This window comes from Delphinus delphis, chromosome 11, assembly GCF_949987515.2.
Source record: "Delphinus delphis chromosome 11, mDelDel1.2, whole genome shotgun sequence".
NCBI classification, from domain to species: domain Eukaryota; kingdom Metazoa; phylum Chordata; class Mammalia; order Artiodactyla; family Delphinidae; genus Delphinus; species Delphinus delphis.
In genome coordinates, this window is record NC_082693.1 from 40,236,181 (window position 1) to 40,258,001 (window position 21,821).

Genomic DNA, 21,821 nt, shown 5'->3' on the forward strand with positions numbered 1-21,821 from the left:
AGGCCTTACTCTCAAAGGACCAATTTTGGATCAGAATGGAAGGGAAGGAAAAACACTGGAATTCCCTCTAATTCTGCAGGGGACTTCTGACGTTTAAAAAAAGATTCAATACTACTAAAGAAAGACTATGAATGACAGTTTAAGGCATCTGCCCCAGTAGTTCCTGGTAAAAACACACACGTGTGTGGATCCTTATACTGAATTAAAATATTAATACTTTTGGAACACCTATTAAGTCATACACCAAGGAGGATAAAAAGATAAAGAAGACGAAGTTCTCCTGTAAGTGGTTAGATGTCTAGGAAGGGGGAGGTAGATTCTCCCTCCTTTGTCTTAAATGCTAGAACTGAAATAGAAAAAAAAGAGCTCCTGGTAAATGCAATCGGGAAGCCCCAGTGAAAGAACTGGCCTGAGTTCAAATCTTTATGAATCGGAGGTGTCAATCAGGGGGAAACGGAAGAAGTGACAAGATAAAGGGATACACTACTAAGTGAAGAGAACTGGAAAAAGCAAGGCCTGGGGCCCCTGAAAACTGCGTGGTCGTGAGTTCGTAAAAGGTAAAGGCTACGTGTCCCGGTGGACATCAACACCGTTGGCGTATTTAGCGTTGGAGAAATCGGGGCGGCGGGCTTGGACTCGTCGTTTCAGGAGGCTCCCAGTAGAGGGCGCCATCAGACCGCGAGTGCTCAGCCTGACTCGGCTTCGGAGGCGGGGCATCCTCAGCCCGGGGGCGGGGCTGCCGCGTTCACGTGACCCTTGCTCATGGCGGCGGCTGCAGCGGAGGCGCTGGCGGCGCTTGGCGGCCGGAGCCGGATCCTGTAGCCGGGGTGTGGGCTCGCGTCAGTCCGTCCCTCTTTCGGCCCCCTCGGTTGTCTTCCGGAGTGTGGCTGACAGAGCCGGGATGGCGGAGCGAGGCCTGGAACCCTCGCCGGCTGCGGTGGCGGCGCTGCCGCCCGAAGTGCGGGCGCAGCTGGCGGAGCTGGAGCTGGAGCTCTCGGAGGGTAGGAGACGGGCGGGGGAGCGGGCGCCCGGGCGCCGCTGCGGCTCGCGGCGAGGGGAGACCAGGTCCCCGCCGCGCGCCCTGGTGGCCGTGCGGGCAGAGTGGAGGAGGGTGCCGGAAATCTGGCCCGGGCTCTGAAGGGTCGCTCCCCTTCTCTCTCACCCTGGGAAGTGGGTTTCCGTGTGATTCATTGTGTTCCCTGGGAGGGGGTGAGCAGAGGCTTGGAGGAGAGGTCCTCCCCAGGCCCGGGCTGCTTCTGTGTTCCCTGCCCCCCAAAACCCGAGACAAAGCTGTGTCCTCCCGCTTCAGGCTTCTGCCCGGGCGCCGGGGCACGGTGGGGGCGGGGCGGGGGTGAGGCCGCCAGCAGGGTGGCTGACAGCTTTCTCCTGTTCTCCTCTACCCTTTTTCAGGGGAGGGCCCTAGCCTGTTTCAGCTCCCCTTCCCCGTCTTCAGAAAAAGAGAAAGACAGGGGAAATCCGCCAGCATTTCTTCTTCCTTCTTTAACAATGCGAGATGCCTCCCTAGTGACAGGAGAGAGAGAGAAGCGGGGTGGGCCGTAGAGGGTCCTAGGGAGGCCAGAAGAAGTGGCATTAACACAGAGAGGGACACACAGGGCTGCTTCTAGAACACCTTTGTCATAAGGGTTTTTTTCCTGGTGCCTGTATTCGGGCTGAATTGTCCGCATCTGATCACCTTTTGCAGTCTTTGAAGAGGGAAGGAGAGAGGTGGCTACTGGTTACATGCAATTCCTGGCTGGCACCGTCTTTCTTTTGTTAATGGATTTTTACAAGGAGGGTTGGATTGGTATTGAGAATTAAAAGAATGGAATAAGTCGAGCCACTATTATTAGAGAAGTCTCTGGACAACAATGAGAGAAACGTTGCTCTGTTGTGGGCATGTGATCAGGCTTCTTGTGCAGTTGTGATCAGTTCTCCACAAAGTTCCTGTTTTTATCACAGGCTGCCTCTGAGACAAAAGCAGCATTTTCTCCAAGCTTGATGTCAGTACTGTGGTGGTGTCCCCAGAGTTGCATATTCTTATTGAGTTCTTTGCCAAAGGCCCTCTTCGCTAGCATTTTTCAAGTGGATTAAAAATTGTTGGTTGGAAAAGAAGAATGTGATAAGTTCCCAGGAGAGTTCTGACTTTTTGTTTACTTATCAAGGCATTCTCTCTCCCACCCCGCAGTCCTTTACAATGAAAAACCAGAAGTAGATTTGAGTGTTATAAAGCCAGTTGGGCATGGAGGGAAATAATTATTTTTAATAACCCTGTTAGGTTTTCCCAATGTATAGGGAGGTGCTGTTTTCATTTGCACTTAATTATCAGCATATTTTTTTTCAGTTAACCAGTTGGGAAGTTATTCTTTGGCCAGTCCCCAGAATCAGTTGTGGTGGGTGAGTTTGTTTCTGTGAAATGTTTAGGGCATTGCTATCTTGGTTCTGCCTCTCAAAAAACCTCATTCTTCTGGACTAAAGCATTGTCATTCAATCCGTGATGACTTTCATTCAAGTCAGACTTTTAAAAGTTACTTTATAGTATCACATCAGCTATCTTTGATTAGCCAGAAGGAGAGAAGTTTGGCTGGATGTTTGCATCAGAACGAGATTAAAAATAGGAGTTGATTGCTTTTACATGGAGAGGGAAATCCTGGAAGCTCTTTATTCTTGATATATCTGCTTCCAGCTTTTTATCGTTTACTTCTCTGGGTGTTTCTAGAGATGATTCCAAGGAACTATTTCTAGGACTCACACTGATTAGCTCACCTGTGTCTCCTTCAAGAAAGTGTGAAACTCCTGCAAACTGTATTGCTAAGCCTTCAACATTTTTAAGGACAAGTGCATGGTTTGTTTTCTGATGCAGGGTTGTTTTGCTTTGGCGTGTAACTGAGTTTGAATTGGTTTTTTAAAGGTTTATACTACATCATCTTGTATTTCATCTCTTTTAGCGATGGAAAACGGGAAAAAATGTAGTTGAAAAACCTCGGACCTGCAGTGTCAGCATCTTGGCCATCTGTCTGTCTCTCTCGCTTAAAGTACAGAGGATGGTTGACTGGAGGAGTAGGTAGACATTTTTAGGAATTCAAGTGAAGTTGAAACCACCAACAACCCCCAGATCTATAGCATGCTATTTGTGATGTCTGTACCATATTTTGAAGGGACCTTTGTTTGTTTAAAATTTTCTCTACGGTTACTGCTCTGACAAAAGTACTTTTTTCTTCTGGGAAAAAAAAAAGATGCTTTTAACTATGTGTTCATTGTGTGTTGTTGGCTTTGGTGCACTCATTCCTCCATTTTATTCATTTTTTTAGGTTCAGGCTGTAGTTGGTCCTAATTATAGCGATCGTCTGAGCTGTATGCCGTTAAAGGATTTTCTTTGTGCTCGCCTGTATTTTCAGCTGCAGGCTCTGGTCGCAGATGGGCCAGCTCTGCACCGGAACGCAGGTTGTGCCACCCTGGGCTGTCTGCCGCAGAGTGCGTTGCAGAACCCAGTGCTGTGGCTGCTGCTTCCTTCAGGCAGGTCACCATGGACTTGGTGCTTAAAGCTGCCTGCTTTTGCACCAAAAAGAACAGCCCAGCACTGTCCAGAGAATCATTTAAAATTGAACGGACACCTAATCATAAGCTTTTCTGTAGACTAATTGAACAGGCAGGAGGTTTCTGCAAGTATTCCCATAACTGAAAATTTTTTCATGATTCACATGTATTGTTATATTTATTATGTATTTGGTAATAAGCTCTGTTGTCTGAACTTGAGTCATATGTTTTAGTCAAGTGTATGCACATAAAATAACACTAATGAGGGGAATTTGTTTAAATCTGTCTGATAATTCATTGTGTTTGTGTCATGATCTTATGCATTATGTCGTTTGAGTCTCACTGCAACTTTGTGATTAGGTAGAACAGATGTTATTAACACCTGTTAATAGTTTTTTGTTGTTTTGGTTTAACAGAAGGGAAAACTAAGACTCAGAAAGGTTAAGTATTTTGTCTAAAGTTGCTCACTAATAAGTGCGTTATCTTAAGCTGACATGTAATTATGGCATCTGTTACCATCAAATGATTTAAATATCTTTACGGTTATTGCACAAGCTATTAGCTCTAATTTTTACTCTAAGCAAATGCTACGAAATAGTTGTATGCCACAATTCCAAAGAGTCTTGTTGATTCTCTTTCTGAAATCTCTTTTAAATCTATCTTTCATTTATTTGATTCCGCAGACATTTATTCTCTGCTTACTGTGTGCTAGGGATACAGAGGTGAGTATGGTACTGTGTTAGCTTTCAAGGAGCTCTGAGTCCAGTAGGGAAATCACTTAAAAATACCAACAAAACAGTCCATGAGACAAAACAGTCCATGAGGGTTCTGTACAGAAACTGCCTTCTAAGAAAAGAGGAAGCTGTCTGCTTTGTTGTTGTGAAAAAGGAACAGCAGAGAACCTTAAATACAAAACTGGAGGCTGGTAGAGAGGGCTGTGATTTAGCTCGTGAAATTGTCGTAAGTGTGAAGGAAAGAAGGCAGTCTGTGGCAAATTAGAAGGGGTGCAAGTTTTTCAGTGCCTGAAAACAGTCCCAAGATGACAACTGGAAAGGTATTTAAGATAAAATAACGCTTACAGGAAGGGATCCTCCCTTTTCTTGTTTGAACACTTCTCTGACCACAAACACAACAAACCCAGTCACATCCTCCCTTTCTCCTGTCTGTTTCATCACGTATCTCAGGGTCCTCAGAGAGTGGTACAGGTCCACCTTGAAGGTGGAGGGGAAGGAGACAGCTGCTTCCTAGGAGTTGAAGTGAATCCTCTTTAGGAGTTGGGCAGAGATGGGGGAGTTGAAGAGGAAAAGGGGGAGATGCTGAATTGAGATTGTATTTCACAGTGTTCAAAGTGGGCAATTGGAATTAAGCCACTAGAAGACTGGTAAATCCTTCTTACTTTACTTATAATGGGAAAGTGGGCCACTTCCCCCCAAATATGTAGCATAGTCATTAATTCATAAGAAACACCTTTATCAGAAAATTATGACTAAGCAGTTGTCATTCCTAGTGTTAGGAGTATTAAGGAAAGCAGGTTTGGTTTGAAAAACCAAAACTGGGCATTATCTAAGTGATTTATTCTCTGAAAGTTGCATATCTATATTTTTGGTGGGCTATACCCGCCTTATGTTGGAGCTTATCTTTAGGAATTGCTTGTCAGAGCCTGTGACGCATTCCTTTGAAAATCCTCATAGCGGCAAATTTTAATTCTTTGAGGGTAGAGTTTCATTTTATGGGTTACTTGGTGTCAAGTAGAGAAAAGCTGGTTGATGTCCTTCTGGAGTCCAAACTAGCTGTGAATGAAAAAATTAGAGTGATTATAAATGTGTTTTATTTGTAACTGTCAAAAAATTAGAATGATGCTAAACTGGTTTTGAGGGTAGTTCCAGAAGAGTAGTGACAGACAAATTCACTGGAAGAATGATTCACTTTACTGTAAAGGATAGCGCTTGTTTAGACACCCTAGTTCTATGTATTTTGAAAAATTAATCTTGTTGTTTGACAGTCCATAACACTGAGCTGGATTTTTTTTTTTTATAAATTTATTTATGGCTGCGTTGTGTCTTCCTTGCGGTGCGTGGGCTTCTCATTGCCTGGGCTTCTCATTGCGGTGGCTTGAACTGTTTCAGAGTTTGGGCTCTAGGTGCGTGGGCTTCAGTAGTTGTGGCACATGGACTCAGTAGTTGTGGCTCGCGGGCTCTAGAGCGCAGGCTCAGTAGTTGTGGCTCATGGGCTTAGTTGCTCCGCGGCATGTGGGATCTTCCCGGACCAGGGCATGAACCTATGTCCCCTGCTTTGACAGGCGGATTCTTTACCACTGCTCTACCAGGGAAGCCCCTGGATTTTTGAATAAGAGAAATCTTTAACCCTTCACTCTCAGCCCAGCCCTTGGTGGCTGCTTTCTTTCCTGGCCTTTGTGAGGATTAGCACCTCAGGGTTGAAAGTTCAGATGATTGGCTAAAAACGGCCTTCACATGTATTTGTATTTTAATGATTATAGTTCTTCATGGTTCTCTCTCATGATTAATCAGGAATGGTCTTTGAAACACTCCTTCCTGCTTGTCTGCACCATTTCTCACAGTTCTTTAAGAGTTAGTTGAAGTTCTACCTTTTTTCTAAACCTGCCCCTGAACACTGTGAGCTCTCCTTCTCCAAACCTTATAGCATTTACAGTTTATATCATTTTTGCCAGTCATGGATCTTGTAAATATTTAAATTGTTTTTCATTTCACCTCCATGTAAGCTCCTAAGTCCTTTAAACAACTGCTCAACAATTTCTTTCTTGTATTGTTTTAGGAGTGCAATAAATTTTTGTTCACCTCAGATTTTAATTGAAGCAAAGTCTCTGTCTTGGGGATTTGATTTTGGCACAAGGGGTGGGGTTGTATGATCATTTGAGGAGCACGGGTTTTGGCATCTGGTGGGCTTGGGTCCAAGTCCTGGCTGTCACTTAGCCCTGTGACCTTGGATGGACTGCCTAACCTCCCTGGTTTTAGTTCTTCAGTTCTTAAAAAAGGAAGGACAACCTTATTAGAGTTGTAAGGAGGTTTAAAATGAGATCGTAGGAGAACAGCTGAGTGTGGTGTGTGCGTGTAGTAAGTGCTTGGTACGTGTAATCTTTATTGTTTCTGATAGTGAATGGATGCATAGTGACTTGGCTGTTTTTAATATCTTGTGTTACTTAGCGGAATATGATTACATATGAAATGATGAATGGAATCAATTAGTGTAATTCTTTTTTGCAAGTAATACTTGACTCCTCCATCAGTTGCTCCTGTCGGCACCCTCTACCCTAGTTCAGCACGTGTTGTGTCAGTGCAAGCAGTTGACTAGAGCAGCACAGAGTAGCTGGTTTGTTTCACGTAGACATCTGGCATGTGTGCATTTCTAAGCCTGTAGGCTCTGGCACATGGCTCTGAAATTTAAGCATCGTTTCTTAGACTCAAGCGTCTTCACGCTATGTATGAAAAGGCACGTGAGGATGCTCAACCTTCACATGGCTTTTGACTCTTCCTTTTCTCCCATTTGTCCTTCGTGAACAACTCCTTCTGGCTCCTCGTTCAAAAGTTTTCTTGCATCCATTTTTCCTTTAAGTTGCATTTACCACCTGCCCTGTTCAGTCCTCTATCTTTAGACCTAAGGGTCAGCTCTAGATGGATCTTTTATCTTTTAAAAATACTATTTTTATCTAAAGGCATTGCTAAATCCAAGGCTCTGTCGCTCATTGTCTTTATTTTAGTTTTTATTTTTAAAAATATTTATTTATTTATTTATTTTTGGCTGCGTTGGGTCTTCGTTGCTGTGTGCGGGCTTTCTCTAGTTGTGGTGAGCGGGGGCTACTCTTCGTTGTGGTGCGCGGGCATCTCATTGCTGTGGCTTCTCTTGTTGCGGAGCATGGGCTCTAGGTGCACAGCTTCAGTAGTTGTGGTGTGTGGGCTCAGTTGTTGTGGCTTGCGGGCTCTAGAGCGCAGGCTCAGTAGTTGTGGTGCACGGGCTTAGTTGCTCCGCGGCATGTGGGATCTTCCTGGACCAGGGCTCGAACTCATGTCCCCTTCATTGGCAGGCTGATTCTTAACCACTGCGCCACCAGGGAAGTCTAGTACAACTTTTTTTGAACTATGTCATGGACATTTAAGTAAGAGTTTTCGTATATTTGTGTTTATAATGAATAAGTTGCCTTCCCTTGTGGATGCTCTTCTATGAATAAAATCTTTTCTGAAAGGCCATTTCTTTGGAATTTTATAGCATCACAGCTGACAGGATCTTTGGATACACGGGTTGGCTTTAGTGGACCTGGAAACTCTAAAGCCATGTGTAGAATTGTGAGTGTGAGTGCTTATGTGCCTTTTTGGGGAGCAGAGTCTCCAGCTTTCATCAGTTTCTCAAAGAGGACTGTGAAGCGAGAACCAAATCTGTGTACTACCACTCTTCATTCTTACTAGCCTGTAAGGAACGCCAGACTCCCTCAGCATCCCTCCTCAACACTCACAAACTTACCTATATCAGTTCCCACCCGTATCCTCTTTCCTTCTTTCCTCAGAGGAAGAACTGTCCCCCTCCTGTTCTGCAGTGTGTCCCTGTGACTATGATCTCAGTCCTCATCCCTTCTCCTCTTCTGGGATCTTGGGATCTTACTTTATTGATCCATCTATTCACTTGTAGTCTTTTGTCTTTGTTTTTTCCTCTCATCTTTAGCCTCTCACTTAACACTTGGCTCTTGGCCCCCTCCCTTCAGCCTATAGATACGCTGAAGTTTCTCCCATCTTAAGAAAAGTATCTTCCCGTGATCTTGTATTGGAGCCTATTTGCTTTCGTGTGCTAGCGTTCACTCCCTCTCATAGATCCTAGAAAGTAGAGCCTACGTTTCCTTTATTTTGTTTCTTACCTTTGCTCACTCCTCAGTCCGTTGCTTCTGTCTTATCAAGCCTCTGAAAAAAATGTCTCCAAGGCCACCAGTGACTTCTGATTTTAGACTGAAAAGTACCCACATCTTTCTCTGCATCTTTCTCTGCAGCATTGGTTGCTGTGGACCAATATCTTTATAAAACTCCCTCCTTCCTTAGCTTTTATGGTATAATTTCCTTCCAGCTCCCTACCTATTCCTTCTGCTCTCCCTTGGGCTTCTTTTTCTCTTTCTTCCTCCTGGTGTGGGTGTTCCTGGTATCTGTCATTAGCCTTCATCTCACTTCACAGACACTTGCTGACTGATCTCATCTATGACCAGGGCCTCAGCTGTCAAGGCTGGGAGATGACTCCCTAGTCTGTATCTCTAGCCCTGACTCCTCTCTGCTCCAGACATCCCATTTATTCTCCCCAGACAACTGTAACTTAGTAGGTCCAAAACTGTACTCCTTGTTTCTGCTCCGAAAATACTTGGGGGTCATCCTTAACTTCTGATGGGTCACTAAGTTCTGTCGATTCTGCTTCCTCCCCTCCATTCCCATTGTTTCAGCCTTTGTTTAAGCTCTTACCATCTTTCGCTGAGACCATTACAGTAGTCTCCTAACTCGTCTGCCTGCCTTCAGTCTCTTCTCTCTTCAGTTCATCCTTCTCTATTCTGTGATGGAATGATCATTCTGAAACACAGATCTAATTGTGTCCTTTTCCCTGTTGAAAAATTTTCACTGGCTTCCCCAATCCACAGGATAAATTCCAGGCATCCTTTGTGTAACAAGACCTGCCTGCCTGCCTTTTCAGCCCGGCTTCCCGCGCCTTCCATGTTTTTGCTGTCTTCTCTAGCCATGCCGAATGACTTGTATTTCCCTGAATGCATGGTGCTTTTTCACTTCCATTCCTTTGTACACGTTGCCCTTCTCTGAGCAATGCCCACTCTGGCATGTTCTTCCCCTTTTTCTGTCTCTTTAACTTCTGTTCCACTCAATTTCCTGTAAGAAGCCAGCCTTTCCTAAGCTCTCTTAAGAAGTTAAGAGCTCTGTATAAGTAGCCATCAATTATTGAGTGCTTATTATGTAATAGGCCCTGTGCTTAGCACTTTATATATCCTGCCTGACCAGTAAGTAGGTGCTGAATAAATTGCTGCTGTTGTCATGGTGATGAGGGAACTGAGCTAGCAAAAAGCAACTGAACCTTGAGTGGAACAAAGGGTGCGCCAGCTCCTGCCCTCACACAGACCTGATCTTTCCCTTTTTCCCTACCAGGAACAGTAACGTTCTGAAGTGAATGGCAAAGGGGAGAGAACACACTTGAATCACTTAGAACTGTTTCTGCTGCTTACTGTATGATCTTGGACAAGTCTTTGAAGTGTGCTTCTAATCCTAACAACTCCTAAAGATAGGTGTGTCATTTCCATTCTGTAGAGACTTGTTAAGGAACGTGAAGCCTGAAAGTAAAGTGTGCTGGGGTTGGAACCCACCTCAACTTGGCTCCAAACCCCACGGTGTTTCCACACTGCCTCCATCTCCCTGAATCACGTTTCAAGTAATTTCAGCAAAATTCTTTTCCATCTTAACTGTTGGGCCCCACTTTTCTTAGGATACAGCTTCTGTCTTCGGAGTTTGAGAGGTAGGGCTCCCCAGAGAGAAAAGAATGGGAATGTTCTATCCTAAGAGAAATGGATAGCAGTTGGAGTGAGGTTGGTTATTTTTGACCTTGCTTTGCCAGAACCAGCACTCCAACATATATTTGGAGGATTTCATTTATATCAGCTTGACTTCTGGAAGGGTGTGACTTCTTTTTTTCTAAAAAGAGCAAAAGATATTGGGTAAAATCCTTTAAGACTGCGTATCTGTAAAGTAAGAGATAATTTTATGTACTTATATTTTGATGTGAAATTGATTTTTCTTCCTTGAATTGAGATGGGGTTGATGAGAAGCTGAAAGGGGAAAATCCAGAAGGAGAGTATCTTGGATGCCACACAGGACAGCCCTAAATGAAAATGCACAGGTCTGGCCTCTTTGAAAGGTCCTTGCTGTGCCCTGGACTTGAGCTTCTGGGCTACAGATAGGGTATTGTTACATTCTGGTTCAGAAAGAGTTTTTTGTTTGCTTTGTTTTTTCCTTAGGATATTTAATGTTTAATTTAAAAATTAATGTTTAAATTAATGTAGATATTTCTGTAAATGACATTTACTTTAGTTGATTTTTCTGGAGTTATTTTTTGTCAAAGAAGAGCGCTCTCATATCTCCTTTTTTTTCCCAGAGGACTCTTGCTTTTAGGGGTAAACTAAAGCAGCTGTAGGATTTTTTTCTTTCTTTTTAAGGACCTTGTTTCAAGGTTATGTTTGGGTTATGTTTCAATTTATTCATAAACTGGAACCTTCTGGGTTTTAATTCAGGTCAGGCATGAATGCATTACAGTGCTGGCCAGTCTTGTCATTTTTTTTTTTTTTTTTTGCGGTACGCGGGCCTCTCACTGTTGTGGCCTCTCCTGTTGCGGAGCACAGGTTCCGGACGCGCAGGCTCAGCGGCCATGGCTCACGGGCCCAGCCGCTCCGCAACATGTGGGATCTTCCTGGACTGGGGCACGAACCCGCATCCCCTGCATCGGCAGGCGGACTCTTAACCACTACGCCACCAGGGAAGCCCTGAATCTCCTTTTTAAAAATGAACCCAGGGGCTTCCCTGGTGGCGCAGTGGTTGAGAATCAGCCTGCCAATGCAGGGGACACAGGTTCGAGCCCTGGTCCGGGAAGATCCCACGTGCCGTGGAGCAACTAAGCCCGTGAGCCACAACTACTGAGCCCATGTGCCACAACTACTGAAGCCCGTGCGCCTAGAGCCCATGCTCTGCAACAAGAGGAGCGACCGCAATGAGAAGCCCTCGCCCGCAACGAAGAGTAACCCCTGCTTGGCGCAACCAGAGAAAAGCCCACGTGCAGCAGCGAAGACCCAACACAGCCAAAAATATAAAAAATAAAAAATGAAAATGAACCCAGCAGGAATTGTGAGGAGAAGTTTCTGATAGTTTCTTGCATAGTAAATTTGTGACTGAGGCAAGCAGCTGTCTTAATTTTTTTTTTTTAATCAAGGTATAATTGACATACAACGTTATATTAGTTTCTAGAGTATGACATAATGATTTGATATTTCTATATGTTGGGAAATGATCACCTCAGTAAATCTCATTAACATCTGTCATCATACATAGTTACAATTTTTTCCTGTCTTAAAATTGTAAAGAGCTGTCATTCTTTTTTTGGCTGCGCTGCATGGCATGCGGGATCTTAGTTCCCTGACCCGGGATTGAACCCGTGCCCCCTGCAGTGGAAATGCAGTTTTAACCACTGGACCGCTAGGGAAGTCCCAAGAGTAGTTGTTCTTACTTTATTGGACTTCCTTTCTGGTTTGGAGAAACTTTCATTTTTAAATTGAATGTGTAGCAAAAGCATTTGTGAGTTTTCCTCCCATGGTTCTTTGCTTATCGTTTTCTTCAAGGAGACCAAGGGAAGTCCTAGAAGAGAACTTCCTGTTAAAAGAAAAGACAACGTCCTCATTTGTTGGTTCTCTGAGCTCTAATCTCTAATGTTACTCCTATATTATAGTTATTTTTCAAATGACCTTAAAGCTATTATACGATCATTTGCATAAATATTCTCATCTCCCTTTGTAAGCTGCTTGAGGACAGCACACAGCATCCTTCAGCATAAGTGCTTTTCAGTACTTATTCAGCCAGTGAATGAATCTAGACTCTTGTCATCAGCTTCCTTATCTATTCTTATTTCCTTAGTAGTATCTGACAGACTCTTCTCTTACAGTCAGACTGGTTTCCTCACTCTTTTTCCTGACTGGCTCATTCTCATCTCTATGCCTTTGCAGCAACTATTTTCTTTGTCAGGACTACCTTTTCTCCTAGTAAAATTTACCTGTGGTTTCATGGCCTGGTTGATGTCCTTTCATCAGGAAACCAACTGACTACTTTAGTCCTTATTAATCTCTTCTATTTTTAAGCTATTGTTGTATTCAGTGACAGTTTAACACTTAACTGACAGCTGTTTATTTGTTTTGTTTATGTTGTTTTTGCCTCCTCAGTTAGACTTTAGATTTTGTGAGTGTAATGACAAGGTCTTCTACCTTTGGGAACTTGTAAGGTGCTAAACATATCAGTATATCAGTAAAGATGTATTGAGCACATTTATTTACAAGATCTACTGAGAGGGTGAGAGATACATAGAAGGCAGATACCCTGCTCTCAAGGAGCTTTCAGTCTAGTAACTTCTCAACAAATAGCTGTTTGGGCTTTAAAAATATTAATTTAAAGTAATTGTCTTTTGAGTGAGCACGTAGAAACTATTTTATACTTGAGTGATAAGATAGCATTTAAACAACCCCATTGGAAATGATTCTGGGAAGATGGCAGTTTGAGCACATCTCTGCTGCCCTCTTTTTTTAAAACTCAGTTCAAGTAAAATAACAATTTCAAAGCTTAGAACAAAAATACTAAGAGTTGGAATGGGAACTCATGAAAGTCGAAGGACTTGGAGGATAGATCCAGGAAACCAAAAATGCAGATAACAAGAATTTTAGAAGGAGGAATAAGTAATAGAAGAAAAATTCCCTGAGCCAAAAAAAGATTGCAGATTGAAAAAGACTGAAGATTGAATGAGTTCACTGTGTTCCAGGCAAGATCGATGAGAAAAGGCACAAACCTAGGCATATTCTGATAAAATTCTTGAATTCAGTGGTAAAGACAAAAAAAAACACCTACAAGTAAGTTCCTAGATAGAAAGATAAAGATTCAAAAGAAAAGAAAAGGTGAGAAACATTCAAAAGAAGATAAAGATACAAAAGAAAAAGTTAAAACTACCACAAAACAGACTGTTCTCATTTGCATCACTATAGTGTTAGTGTAAGAAGCAGACTATTTAGAGAAAAGGTCCACTCCAAAAATCTTATAGGCAGTCTAGATACTATTCACCTTTCAGGGAAAAGAAAGCTCTGTGTGGGTGTGCAAGGATTCACATTATATCACCCATAGACTCTAATCTGGACAGTATACTCTAATCAAACAAACAATATTTCCTCTCCTCCTTCCAAAGTAGGAAGAGGAGAGGAAACAGTGATAGACAATGGACTTTGAAATATATATATATCATATATTATTGTTACTCTATGTTACATATAATATATGTATCAATATAATTACATACATTGAGAGTGATAAGGAATGTGTAATATAAATGCTAAGTAAGGATCTTTGAAATTGGAGACACATATTGAAAGAGAAAACCTTGCTGTCTGAAGGAAATATTCTAAATGATTCCAGCAAAACTTGGACATCGCAGGACAGGGTAGTGTGTGGTGAGTGGGAACTAAAAGCATTCTTTGGTATCATTGAGATGTTGGCAGGGGAAGTATGGCAATGAACTGCCTTTGTGAGGAGAAGAATACTTCATTTATAATAGTGCTAAAAAAATTGTAAAATACTTAAGGGAAAGTATCACAAGAAAGGCACAGGCTCTGTGTGAAGAAAATTGTAAAAGATTAAGGATGATCTGAAAAAAATGGAAATATATACCATGTTCCTGGATGGGAAAACTAAATAGATGTAAATTTAATGGAAATTAATTACAACTCCAGTGGAGAATTCTTTTGGGGGTGGCGAAATAGGTAAAACAATCTGTGTTCAGATAGAAGAATAAATGTTTTAGAATAGCCAAGAATATTTAGGCACAGAATAGTGAGGTGGTCCTTGCTTTACCATGTATTGAAACAGATTCTAAAATGATCATACTCAAAGCAGTGTGGTATCAGCATGTGAATAAGGATGAGCAAACAATAAAGTATCCCAATCCTTGTATATGTAAGAAACATAATTTTAAAAACATGAAGGTTTTGCAAGCTTAGACTAGCTTTCTTTCCAACTGTCTCAAATTAACAAAAGATCTTAAAGTAAGTTGGCCAGGGCTCCATAGGACATCAGAAATACTGATATTGTATTTATCCTTGATACTCTATTTATCCTGCCAAGAGGAGCACACTGGAACCATTCCTCCTGCAGTGTCTTTCCAGTGCCTCTACAAACAAAGCTTAATATTGTGGCATCTGGCAAAGGAAAAATATTTAAAGGGTTCATCTTAATTTTCACAGAGCAGGCAATGAAGGGGTGATTTGGAGCTGAGAAGCAATAAATTGATAACTGGCACATTCTTGACTCCTCTCTTTTCTTCAATCCAACGGCCCGTATCTAGGCCATCAGTAAGTCTTTTTGGTGCTACCTTGAGAAATACCCTCGCATCTGCTTCTCCATCATTGATCACTGCCGATCATCACCTTGCCTCCGTTACCTCATCTGTAGCTTCATAGTGCCTTATCTCGTGTCCCTGCTTTTTTCTCTCTAACCTATTTTCCAAACCTAATTTGTAAAATACAAATTAGATCATGTCGCTTCCCTGCCATTGAATTTCCTTCAGTGGACTTCTGTCTTTTAAATAAAATTCCAGGGACTTCACTGGTGGCACAGTGGTTAAGAATCCACCTGCCAATTCAGGGGACACGGGTTTGATCCCTGGTCCAGGAAGATCCCACATGCTGCGGAGCAACTAACCCTGCGAGCCACAACTACTGAGCCCGCACACCACAACTACTGGGTCTGTGCTCTAGAGCCCACGAGCCACAACTACTGAGCCCACGCGCTGCAACAGCTGAAGCCCGCGCGCCTAGAGCCCATGCTCTGCAACAAGAGAAGCCACCGCAATGAGAAGCCCATGCACCGCAACAAAGAGTAGCCTCCACTCGCTGCAACTAGAGAAAGCCTGCGCGCAGCAAGGAAGACCCAATGGACCCAAAAATAAATAAAATTAAAAAAAAAAGTAAAATAAAATTCCAGCTCCTGTTCCATGGTCTACAAGGCCAGCACTCCTGTTCCCCCATCTACTTTGCTTCAGCCACACTGGCTGACTCTTCTTTCCCTCCTTTCTCTTTTCCTCCCTCTCTCCTTTTCTTTTTTCCCTCTCATTCTTTTCCTCTCTTCCTTCTTTCTCTGCCTCCCTCCCTTTCTCTTTTCTTTTCCTTTTTATTTATTTAGCTACTATTTACTGAGTGCCTACTTTATGCCACATAGGTACAGGCAATACGGCAGTGATTGAAATAACAAAACTCCCTGCCCTTAAGGGGCTTACATTCTGTAGGAATAGACAGAAATTAATAAGTAATTTATATTGCCTGTCAGATGGTAAAAATTTCAGTGGAGAAAAATCATGAAGAGCAATAGAGAATACTGGGGCCGGTCAGTGAATACAATTTAAAGTAGGGAGTCAGGGATGACTTCATCATAAGATGGCACTCGAACAGAAACCTGAGGGTGGTGAGGCTTTTTCTCTCCTTTGAACAAACCATGCTTGTTCCTGCCTCCAGACCTTGTTCCTTGCTTTTCTTCTGCTGAGAATGCTCTGCTCCAAGTGCTGTGCTTGGCTGGCAACTTTGCCTCCTTTCTGTCTCAGCTCAAAAGTGACCTTCTCAGAGATGCCTTCCCTGACTGCTGAGTTTAAATGAGCAGCTCCTCCCCACTTTCCCCATCTCATCTTTTTATTTATTTATTTTGAAGTCAAAGTGATTATTTATTTATTTATTTATTTTTGGCTGTGTTGGGTCTTCGTTGCTGTGCGCTGCCTTTCTCTAGTTATGGTGTGTGAGGTTACTCTTCGTTATGGTGCGTGGGCTTCTCATTGTGGTGGCTTCTCTTGTGGAGCACAGGCTCTAGGTGTGAGGGCTTCAGTAGTTGTGGCCAGTGGGCTTCAGTAGTTGTGGCTTGCGGGCTCTAGAGTGCAGACTCAGTAGTTGTGGCACACAGGCTTAGTTGCTCCGTGGCATGTGGGATCTTCCCGGGCCAGGGCTTGAACCCATGTCCCCTGCATTGGCAGGCAGATTCTCAACCACTGCACCACCAGGGAAGCCCTCATCTGTTTTTTTTTTTCTGTTTAAAATTTTCTATTTAATACCACCATTTGAAATGATCTTGTTTGTGTATTTATTATCTGATTCCAGTAAAATGTTAGTTCTGTGAGAGGCCTTGCTGCCTTGCTCCCTGCTGGATGCCAGGACCTAGAATAGAAGACACTCAGTAGACACTTGTTCACGAATAGATGGACTTTGCAGGGAGAAGATTCCAACAGGATTCCTTAGATGGTGATAGCTTTACAGAGTAAAGAAATGTCGGCTCTGTCCCAGGGCCTCTGCTGGGAAGGGACAGGGACCCCTGTGGAAGCTGGCCAGGGCTGGAACTCAGGGGCCCATGATGTTTCCTGGCATTCGGTTAGTTTCTCATGTTTGTTTTTCCTTTGTTTCCTTCACCTATTTATCTGCACGCTCTGATTTTCCATGTGACTTTTACAGTTGGGTGGTGTGTGACAACTTTCCATTTTATCAGCGGACCTGGCTCTTTGGCCCATACATTTCAGTTCAGCTGATATTTATTATGCAGAAGTGTATAGAAGATGCAGTGCCAAGCCTGGTAGAGCGCTTGCATGAGAGCCAGAGCTGGAGCCAGGCCGCTGAGGACCTCTGCTCCCTGCATGTAGGGACGTTCACTTCTGTGTTGACTTGTACTTGCCTGTGTGTCGATTCCCTTTTCCTCTACCTTGACCAACTGTATTACTCACAGGATCTGATCTGAGGTGTAAGCTCATTGGGTGAGTTTTTCTGTAGAATAGATAGTGTAAGCAACCTTGTTTTGGTTTAACTGGTCAGTCCTGGTTGGGAAAAACTAAGTATTTCCCATGTTTGGTTTTTCAACATCTTTTCTTGGCCACATTACATCTTTTCCAAAATGTTGGAAAACCAGGGAAGTGAAATATTTAGCCATATGGTGAGTATTTGGTTTGTTGAACTGTCACACCTTTGGACAGTTTATCGTAGTTTATGCGAATTGTGTGGCCAGCTAGACTTCTGAGGGCATTCATAGGCCGCCCATAATATGTCTACCTGTATGCATACAACACTTTTATTTTAGGTCCCAATGTTTTCTCTCAGGTGCTTCTTTGAGTACCTGTGTCCAAGATGTTGTTCAGACACTAAATTTATTGTAATTGTACACATAGGATAAATATAATAAAAATCTCCAATATTCCATTTATTTATTATTCTGTCATCAACTTGAAGTTTATCTTTGTGGCTGAGAAATAGAACTTGTGAAACATCTTAATAATTAATATTATCCTATTTCAGCAAGGGTTGAAAGAAATATGATTTAGATGATTATCATGTTGAAAACAAGACTAAAGTATTATATGTTTATCAACCAGAGATCACCATTGACAGAAGTAGTAAATTGCTCAGAATTCTGAATTTGATTTGATTATCTTCTAACTTTTCCTTGCAATTGTAGAAAAAAGAGTTTTTTATTAGAGGTAGGGATTCTTTCCTGCCTTCCCCTCCACCCCCCCGCCCCAGTCAGATTTTTTTTTTTTTGCGGTACGCGGGCCTCTCACTGTTGCGGCCTCTCCCGTTGTGGAGCACAGGCTCCGGACGCGCAGGCTCAGCGGCCATGGCTCACGGGCCCAGCCGCTCCGCGGCATGTGGGATCTTCCCGGACCGGGGCACGAACCCGCGTCCCCTGCATCGGCAGGCGGACTCTCAACCACTGCGCCACCAGGGAAGCCCCCCAGTCAGTTTTAGTTGTCTGTTTCCATATCTATAAAATGTGGTTAAGAATGCTATCAACCTTATAGGGTTGATGTGAGAATTAAGTTAGTTAATACATAAAAATACAGTGATTAGAACAGTGCCCAGCCAGGAAGTCCCTGACAGTAGTTTTTTGCAGAGATAGGATATTGCAAACAGTATGTTTATTGCATAACAAATGCCATAAGGAAGGCATGTACAAATACTGAGGGTGCTCAGGCAAAGGGCGTTCATGTACCTATGTTGTTTCTGGGGAGGAGTATCGCTCAGGCTCAGAGTCATCAGTTGAATAGGAGTTTGGTGGGAGGACAGACCAGGGAGGAGGATAGTTTAGGTTTGGAGAAAGACATGGGTTTGTGAATCACTGGAGTATGCTGGAGGAATTACGATGATTTAGTAGTCATTGCTAGAGCATAAAGAGTAAGCTCAGTAGGTCCAATAAGCCTGGACAGGTGGGTGGGTCTTAGAATCTTAAATTTTATCTCGTAGGTTCTTGCTTCTCAGTAGGAAATGTGCCAGGGTACTCAAAACTGTAGGATAAACATGGTACAAGAATCTTCTTGGGGTATCCATTTAATTGAATTTTGGGGAAATTATTGCTACATTAAAACATGAATATATTATAATACAGGATTTAAAATCCAAGATAAAATATAATTTTAACTTTTTAAGTAAAAAAATAATACATTTTGCCTTAGTTGCTGGCTTTTTCAGGCTGTGCCTCTTCTAGACCCTCCATTCCCCCCCATCACTTTCTTCAGGTGAAAGTTTAAAAAGCACCCATGTAGGTCATGGGGAATCATTGAGGAATTGTAAGCAGGAGTGGATGACATCTGTATTTGGTGGAGATCAGCCTAGAGGAGGATGGTTTCAGGCTCCTGTGTCACACAGTCAAGGGTCACCATTCACATAGAATCCAATGCGAAATACCTTAAGTAGATAAGAACAGGGCAAGAGGGCAAGACAGGACAGGGAGAGTTGTAAGGTGGCTACTGAAATGAGCTGGTGGCCTCTGCAGTGGGATTGGGGAAGTGGGAATGAAAAAAGGTATTTAAGGAGAGAGAATCGATGAGACTCGTGTAGAAGAGGAGAGCGTGTGATGTGTTGGAAGAACCTAAGTTGACGCCTAAGAAACTTAAATTTCTGGCTTAGCATCTTGAGGGAAGGAGGGCACCATTTTCTAGTACAGGGAATAGCAGAAGAACAGTTTGGAGTACGGGAGGAGAGAAATTCAGTGTTCCTGAATTGGAGGGGTCTTTGGGCCATGCGGGTGAAGGTGTGTAGCGGGCAGTTGGCTATGTGTGTGTGGAGCTCTTTAGAAAGGCCTGTCCTGATGACACACCTTCAGTTCTCCCGAGTGGCCATCACTGGCAGTGAGGCCCACGGGCATGACTGAGGTGGTCTGAGGGGAGCACAGCAAGTGAGGAGAGGCTAAACAGAGAGCTCTGGAAGTGCTGCCATTTAAGGGGGGAGGCTGAAGGAAAGGAACCTGAGAAACTGTCAGAGGTATGTGTGGCCAAAGAGGGAGGAGAAGAGCAAAGCAGCAGGGAATTTCAAGAAGTGCCTGTCGCTGCAAGAGAGTTTAAGAGTAGACTGGAAATGCCGTCCAGATTTACCCGTGGAGGAGGCCACTGCTGGTGACCTTTGCCTGAGCTGTTTCAGTGGTGCTGGGGGTGGGGACTGCAAACCTGTCCGGAGAGGGTGAGGCATCCAAGGCGGGAGAGGAAGTAGAGGCAGGCTGCCCGCGCTGCTCTTGCGAGCCTGGCTCTGTGAAGTGGAGGAGAGAACAGTAGCTAGGATGCTTATACATTCACCTCCTCTTTCTCTCCCACTGGAAAGTAAGTTGCACGAGGGCAGGAACTTCATTTTATTTACTGCTATATCTCCAGGGTAGAAGAGAGCTCCTGGCACCTAGTAGGTGCTCAATAAATATTTGGTGGCTGAATTAATGAGTTATGTTAAGATGGGAGAGACTTGAGCATGTTCATTTGTAGGGTGGAAGGGTAAGAGGTCTTGGAGAGGAAGGTTTGACGGTCTAGAGGAGAAAGGATGTGATGGAACATGGTCTCCATGAGTCAGGAAAGTTTGAGATTCCAAGCCCCTCTGGAGTGACTATCCAGGATACCAGGAGTGGCTCCTTTTCTGCTGAAACTGAAGGAAAGGAGGAACGGATGGGAGCAGAGGTAGATGTTTACAGGTGGTGGAGGAGGAAGTTGAGGGAGTTCTCTCCTGATGGTCTTATGAGTATTCTCTGAGTTAAAAATAAATTAAGAATGAGTATCATGTGTGTATCCTTGGAAAACATTTTGTGAAGACATACAAAAAAGCCACCCCTATTTAAGCAGCTATGCTTATGGGGAGAGTCACAGACAGGTAATTGTAGGCACACACAAGGTTGTGGTCGGTGATATAAAGGGTAGATGAGGTAAGGATGCACCCAGGGGATGAGTAAGAAGGTGAGACAAGAGGTCTCAAGTTTCAGACGGGAATGCAGGGAGTGGCTGGGAGCTGGGAGGAGGGATCCACACACACTGTGCATGCCATTTCACCCTGCCCCAGGAACCTTCTGTCAGTAGAAGACTGTCCTTGGATCATGGGGAAGTGGGAGGAGAGGCAGTGCATGGAGCTTGGTCTTTCCTCTTTGAGATAAAATGAACTGAAACCTGAGGCTTGAGGGAAGTAGAGTCACTCATTGTTAGTAACTCTTCTGGTTCTAACCAGGCTGGTTTTCCAGTGATTTATTTCTGATTCATTTGATAGGAAACTGCTTTCCCAACTTTTGTCAAACCTGTTATCTGAAATGATTTGTCTGTTTAGAAGCACAGGTAGTAGTGAGAAAGGATATGAGAGTGTCGCAGTGAGTCATGAAGAACAAGACATGACCATATTTATTTACTACATCAGGCTTTAGCTAGAATTAATTTAAAGAATATTGAAGTGTCCATTTTATTTTAATTAGCAATTGTTTAGTAATAAAGTTTCACTTGTTCAGAATTCTCTATTTTCAGTCTATTCGAGTTCAAGACTACTTACTTCTCAGAAACTTTCTGAAAGGGAAACTAGAGTAGTAAGGATGGGTCTTTTAGTCTTCTAGACTTTCATTGAAATTAAATAACCCAGTGAAGCAAATTTTGTTTTTGTCTTTTGCTATTAACCTTAATGGCCATTATTGCAAATCAGTCTCTGATAGCTAAGCAGCATGAGGCAAGTTAGAGTTGAACTTGAGTCCTGGCTACTTCTGTTCTTGGATTTCTCACATGTTAAAACACGTTCCCTATAAAATGAGCAGAGGATCTTTCAGAAAGGGATCTGATTCTAAGAGTTAAAGGGGTTTTGCTTAGAACAAATTGCAAATTCTAATCACTTATTTAACTGCCCTATCAGGGAAGGCAGGTTTATGGTGTAAAAAGCACCTGTCAATTTTTGGAGATGGAGAGCAGTACCTTTTTTTCTCTTGACAGGAGGTGAAATCAGCGGTTGACTAAGACATGCTAATTGGAACTTGGTATCGTCTCAGTTGGCTCAGTACTTAGAATTCATTTTCTCTAAGCCAGTGGTCCCCAATCTTTCTGGCACCAGGGACTGCTTTCGTGGAAGACAATTTTTCCACAGATGGGGTGGGGGGAGGGTTCAGGTGGAATGGGGGCGATGGGGAGCAGCAGAGGAAGCTTCGCTCGCTCGCCCGCCCCTCACCTCCTGCTTGCGTCCCGGTTCC

General features: G+C 43.3%; 1 protein-coding gene across 3 annotated transcripts in view; it reads left to right on the plus strand.

The window, feature by feature from the left end:
• Positions 1–776: 776 nt before the first annotated feature.
• DIP2B (disco interacting protein 2 homolog B) overlaps positions 777–21,821 on the plus strand; it is a 232,474-nt gene continuing 211,429 nt past the window's right edge. For all 3 annotated transcript variants that reach the window (XM_060024760.1, XM_060024761.1, XM_060024762.1), the window contains exon 1: positions 777–1,001. In XM_060024760.1, coding sequence (XP_059880743.1) covers positions 902–1,001 — 100 coding nt within the window. In that variant the 5' untranslated portion in view covers positions 777–901. The remainder of the gene's footprint in view (positions 1,002–21,821) is intronic.